Source organism: Anolis sagrei, chromosome 2 (assembly GCF_037176765.1).
Source record: "Anolis sagrei isolate rAnoSag1 chromosome 2, rAnoSag1.mat, whole genome shotgun sequence".
Lineage (NCBI taxonomy): Eukaryota > Metazoa > Chordata > Lepidosauria > Squamata > Dactyloidae > Anolis > Anolis sagrei.
In genome coordinates this window covers 13061654-13086182 of record NC_090022.1, presented here as the reverse complement: position 1 = coordinate 13086182, position 24529 = coordinate 13061654, and the positions used below count along the sequence as shown (strand labels likewise).

At 42.1% G+C, this 24529-nt stretch overlaps 1 protein-coding gene across 2 annotated transcripts in view; it reads right to left on the bottom strand.

The window, feature by feature from the left end:
• Positions 1-7778: 7778 nt before the first annotated feature.
• Positions 7779-24529, bottom strand: part of LOC132765965 (zinc finger protein 483-like) — a 38958-nt gene continuing 22207 nt past the window's right edge. For both annotated transcript variants that reach the window (XM_060760276.2, XM_060760277.2), the window contains 4 exons: positions 15651-15688; positions 12369-13064; positions 11187-11313; positions 7779-9534 (listed from right to left, as the gene is read on the bottom strand). In XM_060760276.2, coding sequence (XP_060616259.2) covers positions 8129-9534; positions 11187-11313; positions 12369-13064; positions 15651-15688 — 2267 coding nt within the window. In that variant the 3' untranslated portion in view covers positions 7779-8128. The remainder of the gene's footprint in view (positions 9535-11186; positions 11314-12368; positions 13065-15650; positions 15689-24529) is intronic.

Sequence of the window (24529 nt, the reverse complement as noted above, 5' to 3'; positions counted from 1 at the left end):
TTATTATTTGATGAGTCCACAGCAGACACTCTGCTGGCTGTTGTATTGGCTAACACGTCGGACACTTCCCAAGTGTCTAGGACTGTGTGTTGTATCGGCAAATAATACGTGCAGATCCCAGAAAGGAGGCCTTTTGCAGCTGGCAGATAGTAATCTTGTCAGCGCCAGTTGTATTTAAGTGCAGGCCAAGGTCTTTAGGCACTGCACCCAGTGTGCTGATCACCACTGGGCCCACCTTGACTGGCTTGTGCCAGAGTCTTTGCAGTTTGGTCTTTAAATCCTCATATCATGTCAGCTTTTCCAGTTGTTTCTCTACAATCCTGCTATCACCTGGGATTGCAACATTCATACTTTGTTTTTTAACACGTTCATGAGGTCAGGAGTATTATGCTCCAAAACTCTGCCTGAATCCGGAAGTCCCAGAGCAGCTTGACGTTTTAATTCTCTGTAACTTTTTCCACTTGCAGAAGCCCTCTGCCTCCTGGTTTTCTGGGCAGGTAAAGTCTGTCGACATCACTATGTGGGTGTAATTCGTAGTGGATTTCATCAGTTTTCTTGTTTTCTGTCCAGATCATCCAGCTCTATTATTATTATTATTATTATTATTACAAAAGCACAGTATGTCACAGCAAACAAGATCTATATGATGGATTTTGTATCACAAAATTACAAGTCGAACACTTCCCAAGCGTCTAGGACTGTGTGATGTATTTTCGGATGATGCACATAGATCCAAGTTAGGTGGCCTTTTGCAGTTGACAGATCGTGATTTTGTCAATGTTTATTATTTCCAAATGCCGGCTGAGATCTTTTGGTACGGCACCCAGTGTGCCAATGACCACTGGGACCACCTGGACTGGTTGATGCCAGAGCCTTTGCAGTTCGATTTTGAGGTCTTGATAGCGGCTGAGTTTTTCCTGTTGTTTTTCCTCAATGCGACTGTCACCTGGTATGGCAACATCAATCTTCCAGACTTTTTTCTTTTCCACAATTGTGATGTCTAGTGTATTGTGTTCCAAAACTTTGTCAGTCTGGATTCAAAAGTTCCACAGTATTTTTGCATGTTCATTTTCTATTACCTTTGCGGGTTTATGATGATGATGATGATTATTATTATAATTCTTTCACCAGACAGTAAGAAGCCATACTTTGAAACTGCTAGGCCATTAAATGATAATCAAGGTGGACAGTTGAGACATTTACACTTGCCTGAAATAGACAAGAGTTCTTTCTCCCACCCTGGACTTTCCACAGATATATAAACCTGACTTGCCTAGTTTCCAACAGACCTCACAACCTCTGAGGATGCCTGTCATTGATACAGGTGAAACATCAGGAGAGAATGCTTCTGGAACACTTCTGGAACATGGCCATACAGCCCCGAAAACTCACAACAACCCGCTGGCAGAGAGGTTAGACAAGTGAGCCTCTCATGTAGAAAGTCCATACATCTCTGCTCAGGGTAAACATGGGGAGCCGTCCTTTTCTCAGTGGGGTTCGAATCACTCGAGGGGTAATTTGTTTTGGACTATGTATTGTCGAAGGCTTTCATGGCTGGAATCACTCAGTTCTTGTGGGTTTTTTCGGCCTATATGGCCATGTTCTAGAGGCCTCTAGAACATGGCCATATAGCCTGAAAAAACCCACAAGAACTGATTGTTTTGGACTGTTTGCTCCTGGTGGCTGAGACTGAAGACTGTGGTGTGTCTCCGTGTCGGGTCACAAGAGACACACCCACCCATTTTCTGTCTTTCTGGGTTCCTGTACATTGCAGCTTTCATGTTAACGACACACTTTTTCGTCCTGCATCATTTCGCAACACAGTAATTCAATTTAAGCAAACCCCTGACAAGAGATACGGACACAGACATAAATTGTCCTATTGAAATATTTGGGGAATTAACACATCCTGTGAAAATCTTTTCATATATATATTTGGAAATACATGATTTATTGCTTATTTCATATAGACTTGGATGTTTGTTGTTACATTCATATGACACACCGATGCACTGCAACGGACACACTTTAGGGATTTGAGCCATTTAGGAAATGCATGGGAAAACTTGGGCCCTCCCGGTGCTTTGGACTTCAACTCCCACAATTCCTAACAGCCGGTAGGCTGTTAGGAATTGTGGGAGTTGAAGTCCAAAGCACCGGGAGGGCCCAAGTTTGTACTTGCCTGATGCAGATGGACCCTTGCCCTTCCTTTTCCGAGCCTGTTTACTATTTTATTTATTTATTTACAGTATTTATATTCCGCCCTTCTCACCCCGCAGGGGACTCATATACATATACATGGCAAACATTCAGTGTACACACAACATATATAGACACACAGAGGCTATTTAACATTCCACATTCCAGTTTTCATGAGGGTATTCCGGTCACCAGGGGAGCTGTCGCGTCACCGTCCATTTATGACACTGATGGAGTACTTCCTCATTCTTTTGCATGCTGCTGGAGATGTTTATGACGTCGTAAATTAGTTAAATTAGCCTCCCTGCATAAGCGGTACCTAAATTTCCTACTTGACAGATGCGACTGTTTTTCAGGCTGCAAAGGTCGACAGCGAGCTACACAATGGTCAGAAGCTCACTCCAATCAGGGCTGGCTTCAAACTCATGACCTTTCAGTCAGTTGTGATCTAATGCAGTTGACTCCCAGCCAGCTGCACCACAGTCTTGTTCAACCATGTCTTTGGAAACTATTAAGCCATTAGTTCCTTCTTGTCCATTTATCAGTTGGTGCTGAGCTAAGAAAAGCCACAAGCATTTCATACTGTCACTCAGGGAAGCATAATTTTCCTTTTGTCTTTAGAAAAACACAATTATGGAGCTGGAAGAGACCCCAAGGGTCATCCAGTCCATAAATATGTGAGGGGAAGTCATAGGGAGGGTCATCCAGTCCAACCCCACGCTGCCGTGCAGGAAGACACAATCAAAGCCCCACCGACAGATGGCCATTCAACTTCTGCTTAGAACCTCCAGAGGAGACTCTGTCCAATTCTGAGCACCACAATTGAAGGGAGATGTTGACTCTAATGTGTCCAGAGGAGGGCGACTCAGGATTAACGGTCTGGAGAACAAGCCCTATGAGGAGTGGCTTAAAGAGCTGGGCATGTTTAGCCTGAAGAAGAGAAGGCTGAGAGGAAACATGACGAGGGCCATGTATAAATATGTGAGAGGAAATCATAGGGAGGAGGGAGCAAGCTTGTTTTCTGCTTTCCTGGAGACTAGGACGCAATGGAACCATGGCTTCAAACGACAGGAAAGGAGATGTGTGGTGGAGGCTCCTTCTATGGAGGCTTTTAAACAGGCTGAATGGCCATCTGTCGGGGGTGTTTTGAATGCAATTTTCCTGCTTCTCAGCAGGGGGTTGGTCTGGATGGCTCACAAGGTGTCTTCCAACTTTTTGGTTCTATGATTCCACCTGAACGTGAGGAAGAACTTCCTTTGAGAGCTGTTCAGCAGTGGAACTCTCTGCCTTGGAGTGTGGTGGAGGCTCCTCCTTTGGGGGCTTTTAAACAGAGACTGGATGGCCATCTGTCGGGGATACTTTGAATGGGATTTTCCTTCTTCTTGGCAGGGGAAACCGTGCCAACAAAGAGAAAAAATAGGACAAGTGCAAAGAAGCCAGAACGGATGTCCAAGAACTTCTAACTGTGCCAAGACACAAAAGAGACATGTACAAGAAGTGGGAAAAAGGAGAAATCACCAAAGAATTCAAACAAATATCCAACACCTGTAGGGAAAAGCTTCTTGGCAGGGGGTTGGACTGGATGGCCCATGAGGTCTCTTCCAATTCTATGATTCTATGATTCCACCTGAACATGAGGTAGAACTTCCTGACTGAGAGCTGTTCAGCAGTGGAACTCTCTGCCTCTGGGTGTGGTGGAGGCTCCTTCTTTGGGGGCTTTTAAGCAGAGGCTGGATGGCCATCTGTCAGGGTTGCTTTGAATGTGATTTTCCTATTACTATGATTCTATGACTCCACCACACTCCCAGCGGAAGCATCTTCCACTACTGAACAGCTCTTTACCATTGGGAAGTTCTTCCTCATGTTTAGGTGGAATCTCTTTTCCTGAAATTTGAAACTATTGCAATAAATGGTCAATGTAGATGAGTGATGATGATAGAGACTCTAAAATATAGAATCATAGAATCAAAGAGTTGGAAGAGACCTCATGGGCCATCCAGTCCAACCCCCTGCCAAGAAGCAGGAATATTGCATTCAAATCACCCCTGACAGATGGCCATCCAGCCTCTGCTTAAAAGCTTCCAAAGAAGGAGCCTCCACCACACTCCGGGGCAGAGAGTTCCACAGCTGAACAGCTCTCACAGTCAGGAAGTTCTTCCTAATGTTCAGATGGAATCTCCTCTCCTGCAGTTTGAAGCCATTGTTCCGCGTCCTAGTCTCCAAGGAAGCAGAAAACAAGCTTGCTCCCTCCTCCCTGTGGCTTCCTCTCACATATTTATACATGGCTATCATATCTCCTCTCAGCCTTCTCTTCTTCAGGCTAAACATGCCCAGTTCCCTAAGCCGCTCCTCATAGGGCTTGTTCTCCAGACCCTTGATCATTTTAGTCGCCCTCCTCTGGACACATTCCAGCTTGTCAATATCTCTCTTGAATTGTGGTGCCCAGAACTGGACACAATATTCCAGGTGTGGTCTAACCAAAGCAGAATAGAGGGGTAGCATTACTTCCTTAGATCTAGACACTATGCTCCTATTGATGCAGGCCAAAATCCCATTGGCTTTTTTTGCCGCCACATCACATTGTTGGCTCATGTTTAACTTGTTGTCCACGAGGACTCCAAGATCTTTTTCACACGTACTGCTCTCGAGCCAGGCATTGTCCCCCATTCTGTATCTTTGCATTTCATTTTTTCTGCCAAAGTGGAGTATCTTGCATTTGTCACTGTTGAACTTCATTTTGTTAGTTTTGGCCCATCTCTCTAATCTGTCAAGATCGTTTTGAATTCTGCTCCTGTCCTCTGGACTATTGGCTTCAGGTGCAAAGCCCAACTAGTTAGATTACTGGCTCTGGCTTGAAGCCTGCTTTCTTATCCCATCCAAATACTCACCAGGAACAATCCTGCTTGGCTTCAAAGGCTGGACAAGAATGTGGTGGAGATTCTGTATTGGAGCAAAGCTCTCTCTGTGGAGTTCCAGATTTTGTCACTCGGCAGCTCATCGGTTTCCTAAAGACAGCTATTGCTTCTGCTCATTAGTTAAAAGGAGAGGTTTTGGATTATGAAGAAGCAGCTAGACTCAATTGATAGGGAACGAGGCAAAAAATGGAGATCACCCTCTTTTCTCCCAGGAGCTCAAGAGTTGCTTTATGGTCCCAATCACCTCCCACTTCTTCCCATCTCACCTGCCAGCAAAAGGAATGCCAGGACCCTATGATTACGATCTGCCATGTTGTAGGTATTATGCCCCCTGGTGGCACAGTGGGTTAAACCGCTGAGTTGCTGAACTTGCTGACTGAAAGATTGGCAGTTTGAATCTGGGGAATAGGGGTGAGCTCCTGCTGTTAGCCCCAGCTTCTGCCAACCTAGCAGTTTGAAAACAGAATCAGAACTTTCAGAATCTCAGGTGTTCTGCTCATTTACAATAAAAGAAAGATAACAAACCGTTATCTAGTGGAAAAGTGAGAAAGAATGCTTTCCTGTCAGTTTCAGCCTTTGGAAAGGGTTTATAGTGATTCATGAGAGACTAGTGTCTCAGTTGAGTCAATGTCATTAATTCCTGCTGGTTTTGTTTTCAAGTGCTCTGCTTCATGTATCAAGTTGTTGCCAAGTCTTAAGTTTTTGCCTGAGAGTTCCTGCTGTTTTGTTCCATTTTTCTAAATGCCTTGCCTCATGGATTTCTATGTACTGTACTAATGGACCTGGTTTACTTTTAAAGTTTATGGATTATCTTGGATTTTGGACTGTTATCATTTTACTATTTTTTACTGCTTTGCCTACGTCTATTCTACAATAAACTGCTTGCTGATTTACCAAGCTGGTGTAGTGTTTCGAGTCAGGAGTGTTCCTGCTCTGCAGTATGACAGCTCTATTGTCTTTACTTACGCAATCTATAGCAGGCTAGCTCAGCCCATGGACCTCCAGGTGTTTTGTCAGCTCCCAGAATTCCTGGCCATTGGATAAATTGGCTAGGGCTTCTGGGAGTTGGAGTCCCAAAGACCTGGAGGGCCAAGGAAGACAAGCGTTTGCCACTTTCTTTGTTGTGAAAACCACTTGGGATAGTAAATAAATACAGGGTTAGTCAAAATGCATAGGCCAATGGAATGGCTTATTGGCCTATGCATTTTGACTAACCCTGTATTGTGGGGGTGGGAAATGGGAAGAGGGCCACCCAAATGATCAGGAGCCTAGGGCAGGCATGGGCAAACTTTGGCCCTCCAGGCTGTTAGGAATTAGAATCATAAAATCATAGAGTTGGAAGAGACCTCATGGGCCATCCAGTCCCAGCCCATTCTGCCAAGAAGCAGGAATATTGCATTCAAAGCACCCCTGACAGATGGCCATCCAGGCTCTGTTTAAAAGCTTTCAAAGAAGGAGCCTCCACCACACTCCGGGGCAGAGAGTTCCACTGCTGAAAGGCTCTTACAGTCAGGAAGTTCTTCCTCATGTTCAGATGAATCTCCTTTGTGAATTGTGAGAGCTAAAGTCCAAAGCACCTGGAGGGCTGAAGTTTGCTCATGCTTGGCCTGAAGAAACTCCCCTCTGAAGAAAACGAACATTATATTGAGAGAATTATCCCAGTGTTTCTCAACCTTTCTAATGCCGCAACCCCTTAATACAGTTCCTCATGTTGTGGTGAACCCAAACCATAACATCATTTTCGTTGCTACCTCATAACTGGTATTTTGCTACTGTTATGAATCGTCCTGTAAATATCCAATATTCAGGATGTATTTTCATTCACTGGACCAAATTTGGCACAAATACTCGATATACCCAAATTTGAATACTGGTGGGGGGCTTTTGTCATTTGGAAGTTATAGTTGCTGGGATGTATAGTTCCCCCATAATCAAAGAGCATTCTGAACTCCACCAATGATGGAATTGAACCAAACTTGGCACACAGACCTCCCATGAGCAACAGAAAATATCGGAAGAGTTTGGTGGGCCTTGAATTTGGGAATTGTACTTCACCTACATCCAGAGAGCACTGTGGACTCAAATAATGATGGATCTGGACCAAACTTGGCACTTATACTCAATATGCCCAAATGTGAACACTGGGGGAGTTTGGGGGGAAAATAGGCATTGAGTTGTAGTTGCCGAGATTTATAGTTCACCTACAATCAAAGAGCATGGAATTGAACCAAACTTGGGACACAGAACTCCCACGACCAACAGAAAATACTGGAAAGGTTTGGTGGGCATTGACCTTGAGTTTTGGAGTTGCAGTTCACCTACAAACAGCAAGCACTGTGGACTCAAATAATTATGGATCTGGACCAAACTTGGCGCAAATACCGAATATGCCCAAATGTGAATACTGGTGGAGTTTGGGGAAAATAGACCTTGACATTTGGGAGTTGTAGTTGATGGGATTTATAATTCACCTACAATTCTGAACCCCACCACCAATAGAATTGGGCCAAACTTCCCATACAGAATCCCTATGACCAACAGAAAATACTGTGTTTTCAGATGGTTTTTGGTGATCCCTCTGACACCCCTTCGCGACGCCCCAGGGGTCCTCACCCCCAGGTTGGAAAACACTGAATAAGACGAAAGAAATGACAAGTCGGGAAAGACGTAATAGAGATGTATTAAAATATGCATGGTGTAGAACAGGTGGGATAAAGGAAAGTTTTTCTTTTTCATTCCTGGCTCATCCAATGAAGCCAAATAGTGGGAGCATCGGCACTTCCGACAGCAAATTAAAAATGGGAATGGTGACCACTTTGGTCACTGCTTCTTCAAAGAGGCGGGAGCTTTCTCTTCTAACCCAAGAGTCCAGTACAGGAGGAGTTGCGGGCGATTCTTTTTGGCCGGGTAATTTCTCTACACACATGCACTCTTGAAAGGAATCTTTTTTCCAAAGACCAAACCGAATTGCCCTCTCTGTATCTCTCTAATTCATGGGGAGAAGAAAAAAATAATCAGAGCTGGGCTTCTGCTCTGGAAGTAAAAAGCTGGGTCTCCGGTGGGGAAGTAAAAAGCCGGGTCTCTGCTGTGGAATTAAAAAGCTGGGTCTCCGGCCTGGAAGTAAATAGCTTGGTCTCCGCTGTGGAAGCAAAAAGCTGGGTCTCCGGTGGGGAAGTGAACAGCTTGTTCTCCGATGGGGAAGTGAACAGCTTGTTCTCCGATGGGGAAGTGAATAGCTTGTTCTCCGGTGGGGAAGTGAATAGCTTGGTCTCCGCAGTGGAAGTAAAAAGCTGGTTCTCCGCAGTGGAAGTAAAAAGCTGGGTCTCCGGTGGGGAAGTAAAAAGCTGGGCCTGCGCCGTGGTAGTAAAAAGTTGGGACTCCACCGTGGTAGTATAAAGCTGAGCCTCCGCAGTGGAAGCAAAAGCGGCGCTGAGTAGTTCTTTCTCCTTGGCGTGCTTCCTGGAGATATGCTTGACCACATGGCTGCTTTGGCTGAAGTGCTTCTGGCAGATGGAGCACTTGTAAGGCTTCTCCCCCGTGTGCATGCGCTGGTGCACCAGGAGGCCGGTCGAGTGGCGGAAGCTCTTCCCGCACTCGGAGCACTGGTAGGGCTTGTGCTCACTGTGGATGAAGGAGTGGGTCAGTAGGCTGGTCTTCTGGTTGAAGCTCTTCCCGCAGATGGAGCAAATGTACGGCTTCTCCCCCGTGTGGATGCGCTGGTGTCGGTTAAGGCTGGAGCGGGTGGCAAAGACCTTCCCGCACACGTGGCACGGGCTCTGCTTCTTCCCTTTGTACGTCCCGGGAATTTTCGAGGAGGCTTTCACTTTGCATAGGACGCCTCCTGGGACTTTCAGGGACCGGCACATCCACTCCTCCACTTCGTTCTCCGCCAGCTGATTGGAGGATCCTTCCATCCCTTCCCCGGAGGCGTTCACCGGCGGCCTCGGCCGGGACAACTCGTAGATCCGTTTGCAGGGCCGGCATTTGTACCACATCTCCCCCATGGGATGGGTCGTCAGGCCCCACTTCAGCTTGAAGCTCTTCCCGCAATCCGAGCAGATGCCTTCCCTGTGGACGGCCTCGTGGGCGGCGAGGTTGGTCTTCTGCGTGAAGCCTTTCCCACAAATGGAGCACTTGTAGGGCCTCTCTCCCGTGTGGATCGCTACGTGCCTCTTCAGGTGGGAGAGCCGGTTGAAGCACTTCCCGCAGACCGGGCACGGCTTCCCCTGCGTCCCGGGCGGCGTGTCGTTGGGAATGGTGACCTTGCAAATTTCATCTTGCGTCTTCCACTCCTGTTTTCGGCCCCCAAAGGGTCCCACCACTCCTTCTGGCCTGATAAAGATTTCTCCGTCGTCCTCATCTTCGGAGAAAACGGCTCCCTGTGATTCCTCCATCTCCTCTTTCATCCTTTGATCACCTTCTGGAGCAGAGAAACCAGAGAATCACAGAGTTAGAGGGACCTCACAAAATAGATGTGTCAAATGCAAGGACTACGGACTAATCTGAGCCATCACTTCATCTTAAGGGGAACTCCATCAGATGCTGGACTACAATTCCTGTGTTCCTCCTCATTAGACATCATGACCAGAGATGATGGGAGTTGTGATACAGTTAACATCCAGAAGCTGCATTTCATTCTGTTTCACCTCGACAGTGGGGGTTGAATTGAGATACTAGGCTTGTGGATATGATGTCTAACTTTAAAATGCCCTTTAAGCTTGTCCCAACCTCAGAGCCACACAGGCTATTGGGCTGCAATGTCAGAATCACTGTATCAGCCTGGGACTGCCTGCTTTGGTTCTCTGCCATAAAGAAGGGAGGTTGGGGGGGGGGGGGCAGAGACTGGGTACAGTTGGGGAAGGGAGTGTAGATAAGACATCTGTTTTGTGAGGGAAATTGAAATCGCAGTTGACAGACTGCGGGCACAGTGATTGGCCACTGGGGGCAGATGAGAGTTGGGGCTGATATAGACCGGAAGTTTGCGTGGGAAGACTTCAGAACTGTCTTTTTAGAAATCCAGAAAGAATAAGCCACTTGTCTCCAGCGTTTTATTGTTATGAGCTTGATTTTAACTTTAAGATCTTCCAGAGTCTGGCATGCAATTCCCATCATCTCCAGTCTGCATGGCAGATAATCAACAGTGATGGCAGTTGCTGTCCAATCACATCTGGGGACCTAAAGTGTGTAAAAAAAATAAAGAGCACCAACCACAATATAAAAAATTTGTGGCTGGAGTTCTGTATCCACATATTCTCTGTCTATGGAGTCAACAGCCCTTTGAAGGCATGAATATGATGTGCCCCATACATCTTGTTTTAAAGGAGGACACCCATCTCTGGGAGCTTCAAGCAATGGCAATTCTCTTTTTCACCCAGGAAGAGAAGCTACCAGAGTGGCCTCTGGGGCCATATACTTTTAACCTGGAAAGAAAAGCAGGAATTTGTCTGCAACTTTACATGGCTGGAATACTGTATTGTATCAGTTCAGACCTTGTTTCAAGAACAAAGTTATCACTAATATTGTGCACAAAATTACCTGCAACTATGTGTTTAAGGTGTATAATATGAATATTGTGTTTATACTTGAGTCCCATCTCCAAGATACTGCATCATGGAGATATTGCAAAATCTGGAAAAAAAAATCTGGTTCCAAGCAATGAGATGCCCAAGCTGTACTTAGTACTAAGCTAAGTTTGCATTCAAACACTGTGCAACAAACTATCCCATACTTCCCATTTAATTGAATGCTTATCATTGTTTTAATTGTTAATTGTAATGGTGTGTTTTAATGTATTGTTTTTTTTACATCTAATGACTGCCTGCTGTAAGCCGTTCCGAGTCCCTCTTTGGAGAAGGACGGGATAGAAATGCCAGAAATAAATAAAATCTCACATAAACCACCCATGCTGTCTGGATCCTTCTCAGGGGATACCAATGCCCAATGGCCACTTTCCTGAGTTTTATTTTATTTTATTTATTATTTTATTTACAGTATTTTTTAAAGTTTTTTTTTTAGTTTTGCCAGGAACAGCAGAGGCTGGCTGAGATAACTGAGAGATGAGAAAGCCCTTACGCAACATATTGGAACCTGTGTCCCTCTTCCGCTTCTTCGCTCCGCCAGGAGTCTTCTCTTTGGTGTCCAGCAAAGTCTGGCCGCTTTGGGAGAAGGTCGAACTCACCTCCTCCACCCTTCCAATGTCCTAAATAAAGGTGAAAAGGAACTTGTATCAGGTCTGAATAATACAGGCCTTAGAAAAGTCATGGTTAGAAACTGAAAGCCAAGGTTTGTAGCAGACATGGGCAAGCTTTGGCCCTCCAACTCCCACAATTCTGAGCAGCCTACCAGCTGGATTGCTGTGGCCATGCTCTAGAAGCATTCTCTCCTGACATTTTGCCCACATCTATGGCAGGCACCCTCAGAGGTTGTGAGGTCTGTTGGAAACTAGGAAAATGGAGTTTATATATCTGTGGAATATCCAGGGTGGGAAAAAGAACTCTTGTCTGCTTGAGGCAAATGAGAATGTTGCAATTGATTAACTTGATTAGCACTGAATAGCCTTGCAACTTCAAGACTTGGCTGCTTCCTGCCAGTGGAATCCTTTGTTGTGAGGTGTTAGCTGGTCCTGATTGTTTCCTGTCTGGAATTCCTGCTTTTTGAGTATTCCTCTTTATTTACTGTCCTGATTTTAAAGTTTTTTTTAAATACTAGTAGCCAGATTTTGTTAATTTTCATGGTTTCCTCTCTTCTGTTGAAATTGTCCACATGCTTCTTGCGGATTTCAATGTTGTGAGAGTGGTCCAGCATTTCTGTGTTCTCAAATAATATGCGGTGTCCAGGTTGGTTGATCAAGTGCTCTGCTATGGCTGATTTCTCTGGTTGAAATAGTTTGCAGCACCTTTCATGTTCCTTGATTTGTGTCTGGGTAATGCTGCTGTGCTTGGTGATACCTATATAGACTTGTCCACAGCTGCATGGTATATGGTAGACTCCTGCGGAGGTGAGAGGATCCCTCTTGTCCTTTGCTTGTCCTACCAGCTGTTAGGAATTGTGGGAGTTGAAGTACAAAACACCCAGGGGGCCAAAGTTTGCCCAGGCCTGGTCTAGGCCTTTGAATCAAGCAAATTTTGTGCTCACACACTGGGCCAGGGATGGAGGGAAGAGCAGATAAGGTGTGTGCGAAGAGACGAGTTTTCTCCATCCTTGTCGGCAACCCTGAACCGCCCGCCCCAATGCAATAGAACAAAATGGTCTCACCTGCTCTCCCCACTCATCCGCCTCTTGCTGCCACTGCAGGAAGTCTTCTGCCAGCTCCACGGCCCAGTCGCAGCTCTCCGGGCCCCGCGCCCTGACCCAGCTCTCCATGTCTGGCGGCAGGACGGTCAAGAACTGCTCCAGGATCAACAGCTCCAAGATCTCCTCCTTGCTGCGCATGTCGGGCTGCAGCCACCCGTAGCAGAGCTCCTCGAGTTGGAGGTATGCTGCCCGGGGCCCCTCGGCCTCCTTGTAGAGGAAGTTTCGGAAACGCTGACGCTGGAGGTCGACCTCCAAGTCTTCGTCGCTCAAGTCGTCATTCTTCTCATCCAGGCAGGCCTCCGGCTCTTCGGCTTTCACACCCGGGGAAGGTGGCGGGGAGGGTGGTTCTTCTTTGAGGCGGGTCTCGCAGGCCACCGACCGCACCTCTGGTGGGGGGACACTCCCCCATGCAGAGCAAGAGGGCTCCCCTGCCTCCCGGAGGTCCGTCCACTGGCCCACCCAGGGCTTGACCTCCCCTTCCTCTGGCTCTGACTTAACCTTGGGCACAAACTTGTAGAGTCTGTCTCTGCTGCTCTCAGCCTGGAGGGAGTCCCGGGGCTCGTTGGGCAACCCCAAAGGTGGTGGGCTTCCTGCAGTGGTCTCCTTCACCTCCATCTTCACTTTCATCTTCACCTCCATCTGGCTGAAAGGAGATTTCTGGGCAACAGGAGAAAAGAAGAGAAAAGGCAGCTGGGGATCTCCTTACTACAATGTGGGCACGGTGGATGCCAATTCCTTCCTGCAGCATGTAGCCAAGGATCTCTCTACCATGTGATGGCTAGTCTTGGCTGCCAACTAAGGTGATTTTAAAAGGAGATGGATAAATTAGCAGAGTCCAGGACCACGAATGGAGACTACTCAAGATATCTATATAGAAAGTAGGCCTGGTACTGTACCAGTATGCCTAGGAATACCAGTCAATGGAGAGTGGGAAGTGGCTCTCCATGGGCATTTGGCCTGCCACTGAGGAAACGGATGGAGGGACTTTTGTTCTTGGGTTATAAATGTCCCTTCCTAATTGGTCCTATCATAAAAACATGGAAAAGGTTTATTGAACTGCAAAAACTTTGTTTTCTGGGAGGGACATCCTGCAGCACATTTTGCTATAGTTTTTCAATGAATATCTCAACGAGTTTCAACCAAATCAATGTAGTTTAAGGCAGCCACAAAAATTAAGTTTCTGGAGTATAACAACTACTTTAGAAGTAAGTACTGCACAATTAAACAGGAAATAACTTTCAAACTAGGAGCAGAACATTTTTGAAATTGTGTTAAATAGTGTAATGGACAAGTCCTCAGACAACAATAGAATTGTTACCTGCCTCAACTCATGGCTTGAGGCAGGGTACAACATATTAAAAGTACATTAAAAAACATAAGATGGCTTATAATAATTTTTGTATATTCGTATATTTTCAATTCTGTGCTAATACTTTTATGTCAAGCTGCTTTGAGTCCCCTTTGGGCAGATAAAGCGGGGTCTAAATACATAAATAAATAATAGGACTGCAACAACTCTGGTACAAGCCAGTAAAAGTGGTCCCAGTGGTGACTGGCACACTGGGTACAGTGCTAAAGACCTTGGCCTGCACTTAAACACAATCGGCACTGACAAAATTACCATCTGTCAGCTGCAAAATGCTGTTAGAATTTTGTTCTGTTAGAAATGTAATATAATTTGACTGGTTGTCCTGACACAACAAATAAATAAGCTGCAAAAGGCCACCCTACTCAGATCTGCACACATTATTTGCTGATACATCACACAGTCCTAGACACTTGGGAAGTGTCCGACATACGATCAAATTCGAAAGCCAGCATTGTTTGCTGTGTACTAATCTTGTTATGTATCAAATAATAATAATAATAATAATAATAATAATAATAATAATAATAATAATAAAATATTCTTATACCCCGCCACCATTTCCCCGAAGGAACTCAGTGCGGCTTACATACGGACAGAGTGTCCACAATACATAAAAGCGAAAACAATCCACAGAGCAAACACTTTAAAGTAATAATAAATATGTTTTTAGGAGAGCAAAAAGAAGTGTAAAGCAATACACTTTGGGGCAAGAAATCTTGATTTAGAATAGAGGAAGTTAGCAAAGCTCTTGACAACAAGGCTCCTCTGTGTGCCTATCCAGCAGCCCCATTTCTCCTTGCCTTTTGTACATACTTTTATGGCACAGTATCCTTGGGAATGCTGTGCCCAGTTGTATTATCACCATCATTATTAGTCACATCCATTAAAAAAACCCAATACTCTATGTCTGCAAATATTGGTTAAAAGGTCAGAGGTCTACAACATCCCCTCTATATGGAAAGCTTATACTACATTTATTTGTTTACTTGGTTTAGCAAATATAGTTGAGCAAGAAGGGGCACAGGTATACCCCAGATCATCCTGTGTTCTTAAAAATACATAGCACACATGTTTGAGGGCAATGAAAATAACGTCTATCAAGACCCAAATGTGAAAACATTACTCTTTTGCTTCCAAATAAGCAAATTAAAGAGGTGAATGATATGGGGTTGTGTTAAATCCCCCCCCCCCCCCACACACACACAACTGCAGCTTTTGCAGCTTTATTCATGCATTTGATTAAATGTTCTCTCCAGAAATCTCTAGGTTCTCGAGTACAACGTCCACAAGAAATTGACCAGAGAGTCATACTTGAGAACTTAGTGAGTCCTTGAGAGAACGTCTCAAGGATCTTCAGACATCTCTACGTCCTCCAGTGTGATTCCATGGTCAACTTCCTAGAAAGGGCTTTCTTTTGGGGGCTTCTATGGGAGTTTGTTGTCTAGCTGCCGTCGTGTGAAGCTAGCGTCAAACCGCATTAAATGATCAGTGTAGATGGGGCCTCAGAACTGTGCCAAAATAGTGATTAGTTTAAGGGCTACAACACTGCCAAACCACAACCACAGATTGGGGGTGGGGGATTCTGGAAGTTGTAGTTCAAAATGAAACAATTCCAAAAATTGCCTCTGAATGACCTGCCCCACTTCCATGTTACCCCTGATTCAAAGCTGGGATTTCATGGACCACAATGCCCAGCAGCCCTGGCCACTGAGAGCATGGGATGGGGCTGCTGGGTCGCACAGTTCAGCCGTACCTGTAGAACCAAACCCTGAAGGAAAGGGAAGAACAGAGGAAGACAGCAAGGGCCACTTACTGCAACAATTCCCCACCGGAGCAGCTCCTTGCCTCGCCTTTTCCAAACCAAAGAAACTCACCTGTCTTGGTTTCCGGCCTTTCCTCTGCTGCTTCTTAGCTGGAGGAGACAAAAAGATTTAAAAACCCAGTTATAACAAGCAGTGGTTCTAGTTCCCAAGCACGCAACACATGCAACAAAATACATTCTGAGCATCCCTTATCCAAAATTTGAAAATCTCCAATCCCCCAAAACCCAAAATTGTCCAGCTGGGTGGTTGAGATAATGGGTCCACTGTTTCCGTTGGGTCAATGGACACAAAGTTTGATTTATACACAAAATATTGTTTAAAATGTTATATAAAATCATCTTCACAGGGTGTATATAAGATGAATATTAATACAGTAGACTCTCAGTTAAAGCTCAAGCAACTGGCAAAAAAACCCAAAGAAATAACTGTATTCACAAAGCTGTTTTTATAATACCTAGCAATCCTGTAACATTAAGTTTGTTTTTATTTGTCTTAACACCTCCTAGGTCATGTGGCTGGCATGACTGTATGGAGTGCCGTTACCTTCCCGTCGAAATGGTACCTATTGATCTACTCACATTTGCATGTTTTCGAACTGCTAGGTTGGCAGAAGCTGAGGCTAACAGCAGGAGCTCACCCCACTCCCTGGATTTGAACTGCCGACCTTTTGGTCAGCAAGTTCAGCGGTTTAGCCCGCTGTGCCACCAGGGACCCAAATAAATATAAATAAATCAGTAAATGAATATTCTGTATATGGAATAATAATAATAATAATAATAACAACAACAACAACAACAACAACAACAACAACAACAGAAGTCCATAGTTTAAAAGTAACTGAGTGGAGCTAGGTCTTTTATTCTGTCAATCAAATAGTAATAATAGTAACAATAACAACAACAATAGAAATCCATAGTTTAAAAGTAACTGGGTAGTTATGGGTCTTTCTCTCTGTCAGTTGACTAATAATAATAATAATAATAATAACTGAAACCTATAAGTAACTGGGTATAGATCCTTGATTCTGTTTATGTAGTAATAATAATAATACAAATCCACAGTTAAAAGTAACTGGGTAGAGATAGGTCTTAAACTCTGTCAATGGATTAACAAAAATGATAATGATAGAAATCCACAGTTTAAAAGTAACTGGGTAGAAACGGATCTTTCATTCTGTTGATCAAACAATAACAACAACAACAACAACAACAGCAATCCATAAGTTAAAAGTAACTGGGTAGAGAAAGGTCCTTCATTCTGTCAATTGAATAATATTAATAATAACGGAAACCTATAGTTTAAAAGTAAATGGGTAGAGATAATCCTTGATTCCGCATATGGGATAATAATAATAATAATAATAATAATAATAATAGAAGTCCATAATTTGAAAGTAACTGGGTAGAGATAGGACCTTCATTGTGTATATGTAGTAAGAATAATGATAATAATACAAATCCATAGTTAAAACTAACTGGATAGAGATAGGTCTTTCAATTTGTCAATGGATTACCAATAATGGTAATAATGATTATAATAATAGAAATCCATAGTTTAAAAGTAACAGAGGATAGTTTAAATCCGTAGTTTAAAAGTAACTGGGTTGAGATAGGTCTTTCACTCTGTCAATGGATTACCAAAAATTATAATGATGATGATGATAATCCATTGTTCAAAAGTAACTGAGCACAGATAGGTCTTTGATTCTGTAAATGGAATAATAGTAAAAAGAACTGAAATTAACAGTTTAATAGGTCATTCATTCTACCAATTGATTAATAATAACAAATAATAATAACAACAGAAATCTATAGTTTAAAAGTAACTGGGTGGAGATAGGTTGTTCATTCTGTAAATGGAATAGTAATAATATTCGACAATAAATAGGAATACATAGTTTGGAAGTAAGTGGGTAGAGATATGTCCTTCATTCAGTATATGGAATAGTAATAATGATAGAAATAGTTTAAAAGGAACTGGGAAGAGGCAGGCTGTCAATCAATTAATAATGATAATAATATGATGATAATAACTGAAATCCATTGTTCAGAAGTAACTGGAAAAATAGGTCTTACATTCGGTCAATCGATTAAAAATGATATGATGATGATGATAATAGCAATCTATATCTTAAAAGTAATTGGGTAGAGATAGGTCCTTCATTCTGTCAATCGATAAATAACAATGACAATGATAATAATAACAAAACCCATAGTTTGAAAGTAACCAGATAGAGATAAGTCTGTCATTGTCAATGGATTAAAAATAGTAATAATAATAATAAAGTCAACAACAACTGCATCCACTGTTCAAAAGTAACTGGGTAGCGATAGTCGTTCATTTAGTTTTAAAGTAACTGGGTAGAGGCACGCCCTTCATTCTGTCAATTGATTGATGATGATAACTGAAATCCATAGTTTAAAAGTAACCAGATAGAGATAGATATTTCACTGTCAATAGATTAATAATAATAATAATAATAATAATGACAACAACAAATGAAATCCATTGTTCAAAAGTAACTAGAACAGTAAAATAATAATCTATATGAATAAAAATGTAATGTTCGTTTGTGGGATTGACATAACTCAAAAACCACTGAATGAATTGACACCAAATTTGGACACAAGACACCTATCGGGCCAACGAGTAACCATCACATATAAAAACACTGAAAAACACAGCAAAAAGGGCATTAAAAAGCAAAAAAAAAAAAATCCCAAAGAGATGCTACAGTGCATGCCAACCAAAACACACAATAGCATATCCACACTCTCTTCCGGGCTACAGCTCCCAGCATCCCCTAGACCAGGCCCTTTAGGAGAGGAGGATGATCCAAATGCACTGCTTCCAAGCTGCAAGATTTCTTCTCCTTGGATTTTTTTGAGAGCATCCCAATCCCTGCATATTTCCAATTTCCTATTCCTGGACTGCAACTCCCAGCAATCCTCCAGATGGATAAGATAGATAGATTAGATAGAGATAGGTAGGTAGATCGATCAGAAGGGCTGCTAGGAGTTGCAGTCCAAGAATAAGTAGAGAAGGAAGAAAGAAAAGGGAAAGAAAAAGGGGGGGAGGAAGGGAAGAGGAGGAAGAAAGGAATGAAAGAAAAAAAGGAAAGGAAAGAAGGAGAGAAAGAATGGAGGAAAGAAAGAGGGAGGGAACCGCTAGTAGTAGTAGTAATAATAATAATAATAATAATAATAATAGAAATCCATAATTTAAAAGTAACTGGGTAGAGAGAGATCTTTCAATCAGTCAATGGAGTAATAATGACGACGATGATTATAATAATATTAGAAATCAATAATTTAAAAGTAACTAAATCAGTTTGCCAACTGATTATTAATAATAGTAATAATAACTGAAACCTATAGTTTAAAAATAACTGGATGGAGACAGGTCATTCTGTATATGGAAATAATAAGAGAAGTCCATAGTTTGGAAGTAAGTGGGTAGAGGCACGCCCTTCATTCTGTCAATCGATTAATGATGATGATGATAATAATAACCAAAATCCATAGTTTAAAAGTCACCAGATAGAGATAGATCTGTCATTGTAAATAGATTAATCTATATATATATAAATGCTCTGTGCATAATGAGTACCTTAAAAACAAAAGAACCAATGAACGAAATCACACTAAATTTGGCAACAAAACATGTCACAACACAAGGAGTGACCATCACTCAAAACATTATGATTTTGTCATTTGGGAGTTGTAGTTCCTAGGATTTATAGTTCACCTACAATCAAAGAGCATTCTGAAGTCCACCAACGATGGAATTGAACCAAACTTGGCACAAAGAACTCCATGACTAAGAGAAAATACTGGAAAGGTTTGGTGGGCATTGACCTTGAGTTTGGGAGTTGTAGTTCACCTACATCCAGAGAGCACTGTGGACTCAAACAATGATTGATTTGGACCAAACTTGGCACAAGCACTTAATACGCCCAAATATGAACACAGACGGAGTTTGGGGGAAATAGACCATGACATTTGGGAGTTGTGGTCACTGGGATTCACTGTTCACCTACAATCAAAGAGCATTCTGAAACTCACGAACGACAGAATCGGGGCAAACTTTCCACACAGAACCCCCATGACCACCAGAAAATACTTAAGGCCATCCAGTTCAACTCCCTTCATCGGGGCAAGAAAACGTAATCAAAGTCCTCCTGACAAAGAGCCATCCAGCCATCTAGATAGATAGATAGATATGTTTCACACACAGAGAGAAATATAGTATCATAGATTTGAAAGGGACCCTTAAAGAAGGACAATGATATGTTGCATGTTCCAGGGTGGGCAAACCAGACATTCTCCACATCAACACTGACAAAAGAAACAGCAAGAAATACTGTTTAGACACAAGCATAAAGACATTACATATATTAGAAACCAACACTTTCTCATTACTTTATTTTCCAGATCAACAGACTGGGCCACAGCAATGCGTGGCAGGGGACAGCTAGTAATCATTATAATAATAATGGCAACCACAAATGAAATACATTGTTCAAAAGTAACAAGAACACTAAAATAATAATAATAATAACAATAATAATAGAAATCCATAATTTAAAAGTAACTGGGTAGAGAGAGATCTTTCAATCAGTCAATGGAGTAATAATGACGATGATGATTATAATATTAGAAATCAATTATTTTAAAAGTAACTGGGTAGATAGGTCTTTCATTTTGTCAAGTGATTAATAATAGTAATAATAACCGAAACCTATAGTTTAAAAATAACTGGATGGGGATAGCTCCTTCATTCAGTATATGGAAATAATAATAATAATAATAATAGAAATCAATTGTTTTAAAAGTAACTGGGTAGATAGGTCTTACATTTTGTCAACTGATTAATAATAGTAACAATAACTGACGATGATGATTATAATAATATTAGAAATCAATTCTTTTAAAAGTAACTGGGTAGATTATTAATAATAGTAATAATAACTGAAACCTATAGTTTAAAAATAACTGGATGGGGATAGGTTCTTCCTTCTGTATATAGAAATAATAATAATAATAATAATAATAATAATAGAAGTCCATAGTTTGGAAGTAAGTGGGTAGAGGCGGGTCCTTCATGCTGTGATTGTTTCCCCTTGGAACCCACCTCCAAGGGACACCACGATGTCAAGGCAAATATTCCTAAACCTCGAAGAATACCCGCACTTTGGGCCCCGCTCCTCGAAGAAGGGCTCCTCCTCCTCCTCCTCCTGCTGGGCCTGCCCGCCTTCCTTTCTCCCTCCTCCTCCTCTTTCTCCTCCTCCGCGTTTTCTCCCTCAGAAACCACTAGGCCGCACCTCTGGCCTTTGCAGGTCCTTAGGACTTCAACTCCCAGAATCCTCAGCCAGCCAGGCCTATGACAAAGGATTGTGGGAGTTGTGGTCCGAAAGGCCTCGAGGCCTCAGGGCCGCCCTGCCCGCCATGGCCGGTTTGAGGGCCATGTTCTCGAGGCCGCGACCCAGCAGACCCGACTCACCCGGCCTTCCGCTCCTCCTCCTCCTCCTCCCCCGCAATCCCTCTCTCTCTCTCTGCAGAGAAATTCAAAACAGGCTTTCCGAGGAAGGGGAGGAGCTTCGCCCGGCGGTCTCGCGAGAGCTGGAACGAAACCGCCGGGCGAAGAGGCCATTCACAGCCGTTGGGCCCCTTCCTTCTTCCGGTGACTCTCTAGGAAGGGATTGCTGGACTCGGTGGCTTTAACCCCTTCCGCCCCAGAAGAAGCTGGACTGCCCAGTCTTTCCTTCCTTCCCAGCAGCTGAGATACAGTGTATTGTATTGCCAACATAAAATGTATCTACACTTTTTAGCACTTAGCTGTGGTGGTTATTTCTATTGTAACAATATTAATAATATAAATAAATAATAATATATAATGCTATTTATTAATAATAATTAATATTAATTATATTATTATTAATATAAATAATATAAATAAATAATAATATATAATACTATTTATTGATAATATTAATTATATTATTATTAATATTAATATTGATAATATAAATAATAATGTATAATACTACTTATTAATAATAATTAATATTAATTATATTATTATTAATATAAATAATATAAATAAATAATAATAAATAATACTATTTATTTATAATAATTAATATTAATATATTATTATTAATATTAATAATATAAATAATAATATATAATGCTATTTATTAATAATAATTAATATTAATATTATTATTAATATAAATAATATAAATAAATAATAATATATAATACTATTTATTAATAATAATATAAATATATTATTATTATTAATATTAATAATATAAATAATAATATATAATACTATTTATTAATAATAATTAATATTTATTATTATTATTATTAATAATAATAATAATAATATAAACATAATGTATTGTCGAAGGATTTCATGGCCGGGATCACTGGGTTGTTGTAGGTTTTTCCGGGCTATATGGCCATGTTTGCGGGCTATATGGCCCTTGAAGGAGCTGGGGGTGGTGACGGCCGACAGGGAGCTCTGGTGTGGACTGGTCCATGAGGTCACGAAGAGTCGGAGACGACTGAACGAATGAACGACAATGGCCATGTTCTGGAGGCAATTTTTCTCCTGACGTTTCGCCTGCATCTATGGCAAGCATCCTCAGAGGTAGTGAGGTAGTGAGACCTCACTACCTCTGAGGATGCTTGCCATAGATGCAGGCGAAACGTCAGGAGAAAAATTGCCTCCAGAACATGGCCATATAGCCCAGAAAAACCTACAACAACCCAATATAAACATAACTTATATCAGGGGTCCTCAAACTTTTTAAACAAAGGGTCAGGTCACAGTCCCTCAAACTATTGTCGAAGGCTTTCATGGCTGGAATCACTGGGTTCTTGTGGGTTTTTTCGGGCTATAGGGCCATGTTCTAGAGGCATTTCTCCTGACATTTCGCCTGCATCTATGGCAAGCATACCTACCTCTGAGGATGCTTGACATAGATGCAGGCGAAACGTCAGGAGAAATGTCTCTAGATCATGGCTCTATAGCCCGAAAAAACCCACAAGAACCTATTTACATTATGGTCAGTGCTCTTTAGTTTATACCCAGTTTGGGTCCCCAGATGTTGCTGAATGACAACTCCTTTTGATTATCCGCCATGAGGACTGGGGATACTGGGAATTGTAATATATAATACATAGATTTATAATACCGAAATACACACACACACACACACAAAAGCTGGAATGTGTCCAGAGGAGGGTGACTAAAATGATCAGGGGTCTGGAGAACAAGCCCTATGAGCTCGGCATGTTTAGCCTGCAGAAGAGAAGGCTGAAAGGAGACATGTTGGCCCATGTATAAATATGTGAGGGGAAATCATAGGAAGGGAGGAGCAAGCCTGTTTTCTGCTGCCCTGGAGACTAAGACGCAGAACAATGGCTTCAAACTACATGAAAGGAGATTCTACCTGAACATTAGGAAGAACTTCCTAACTACAGTAGAAATCTCTGCCCCGGGGTGTGGTGGAGGCTCCTTCTTTGGAGGCTTTTAAACAGAGGCTGGATGAACATCAATTGGGGGTGTCCTGAATGCGATTTGCCTGCTTCTTGGCAAGGGATTGGCCCATGAGGTCTCTTCTAACTTTATGATTCCACATATACATATTATATATGATACATAGCAGTCAAAATTATTGCTGCCTGACACCAACTTCCATGGCTTGATGCTAGAGAGTTTTGGCATTTGTAATTTGATGGTGAACTCTTTGGCAGAGAAGGAAAATACCTTGCAAAACTACAACTCCCATGAGTGTATATCACTGAGTCAATGGAGTTAAAGTAGTGCCAAACTGCATTAGTTCTAGAGTATGCAAAACAAAACTATTAAGACACCAAAACTTTCAAATAATTGAAAAGAAAACCTTGGGTGCATCTATGCTGTAGAATGAATCCTATTTAACTGCCTTGGGTTTAATGCTATGGCAATTAAATTACAGAAGATTGTGGGCCCTTTCGGCCTCAGAGGGAGGCAAAGAGAAAGCCACTCTGAACCAACCTTCCCTAGAAAACCTGGAGAGAAGCTTGTTTAAGGGCCATCCCTAATATGGAAACAACTTGAAGGTACACGACAAGAAGACAACACACACACACACACACAGACAAAACCTAGAGAAGGTTATGGCAGCCACTGACTTTAGTGCTTTGGCCAAAGCCTATCCAGAATCCTCCAGCCAGAAATCATTAAGAAATAGATTACACAACCCAACCAAAAAGAAATTCTTGGTATCTTGGTTTTTAGGCTTAGATTCAGAAAACTGCATTGGATAGACCACATCAGCTCTAACTTCTTAGATAGGCTTGTCATGGTTTTCTATAAACTAGTTGATGCCCTATGCTCTGTATCTCAAAAACTAGAGCTGATAGAGGAAATCAGTGGGTCAACACTAACCAGAAGCAGGGCTAACATTTGAGGCACTAAAGATGTGTTGGCCAGTATTATGGAAGTTGCAGTATTATTTATTTATTTATTTACGACATTTATATGCCGCCCTTCTCACCACGAAGGGGACTTAGAGCAGGTTACAAGATATATATACATACATTATATTATTAGCATAGCACAATATCAGTATTAAATATTACTATATTGTACTATACCATTATACTACAGTATCACTATATTACATGTAATATAAATATATAATTATAATATCATATTATTAGTATTAGTATTAGTATTATATTGCAGTACAAAACGTTAACCTTTCTAAGTTCCTATTTTTTTATTATTATTATTATTATTATTATTATTATTATTATTATTAACTTTATTTGTACCCCGCTAGCATCTCCCGCAGGACTCGATGCGGCTTACACAGGCTATTTTAGGCATACAGAATCCACAGATTCTGCATCAACAAATTGAACCACCCA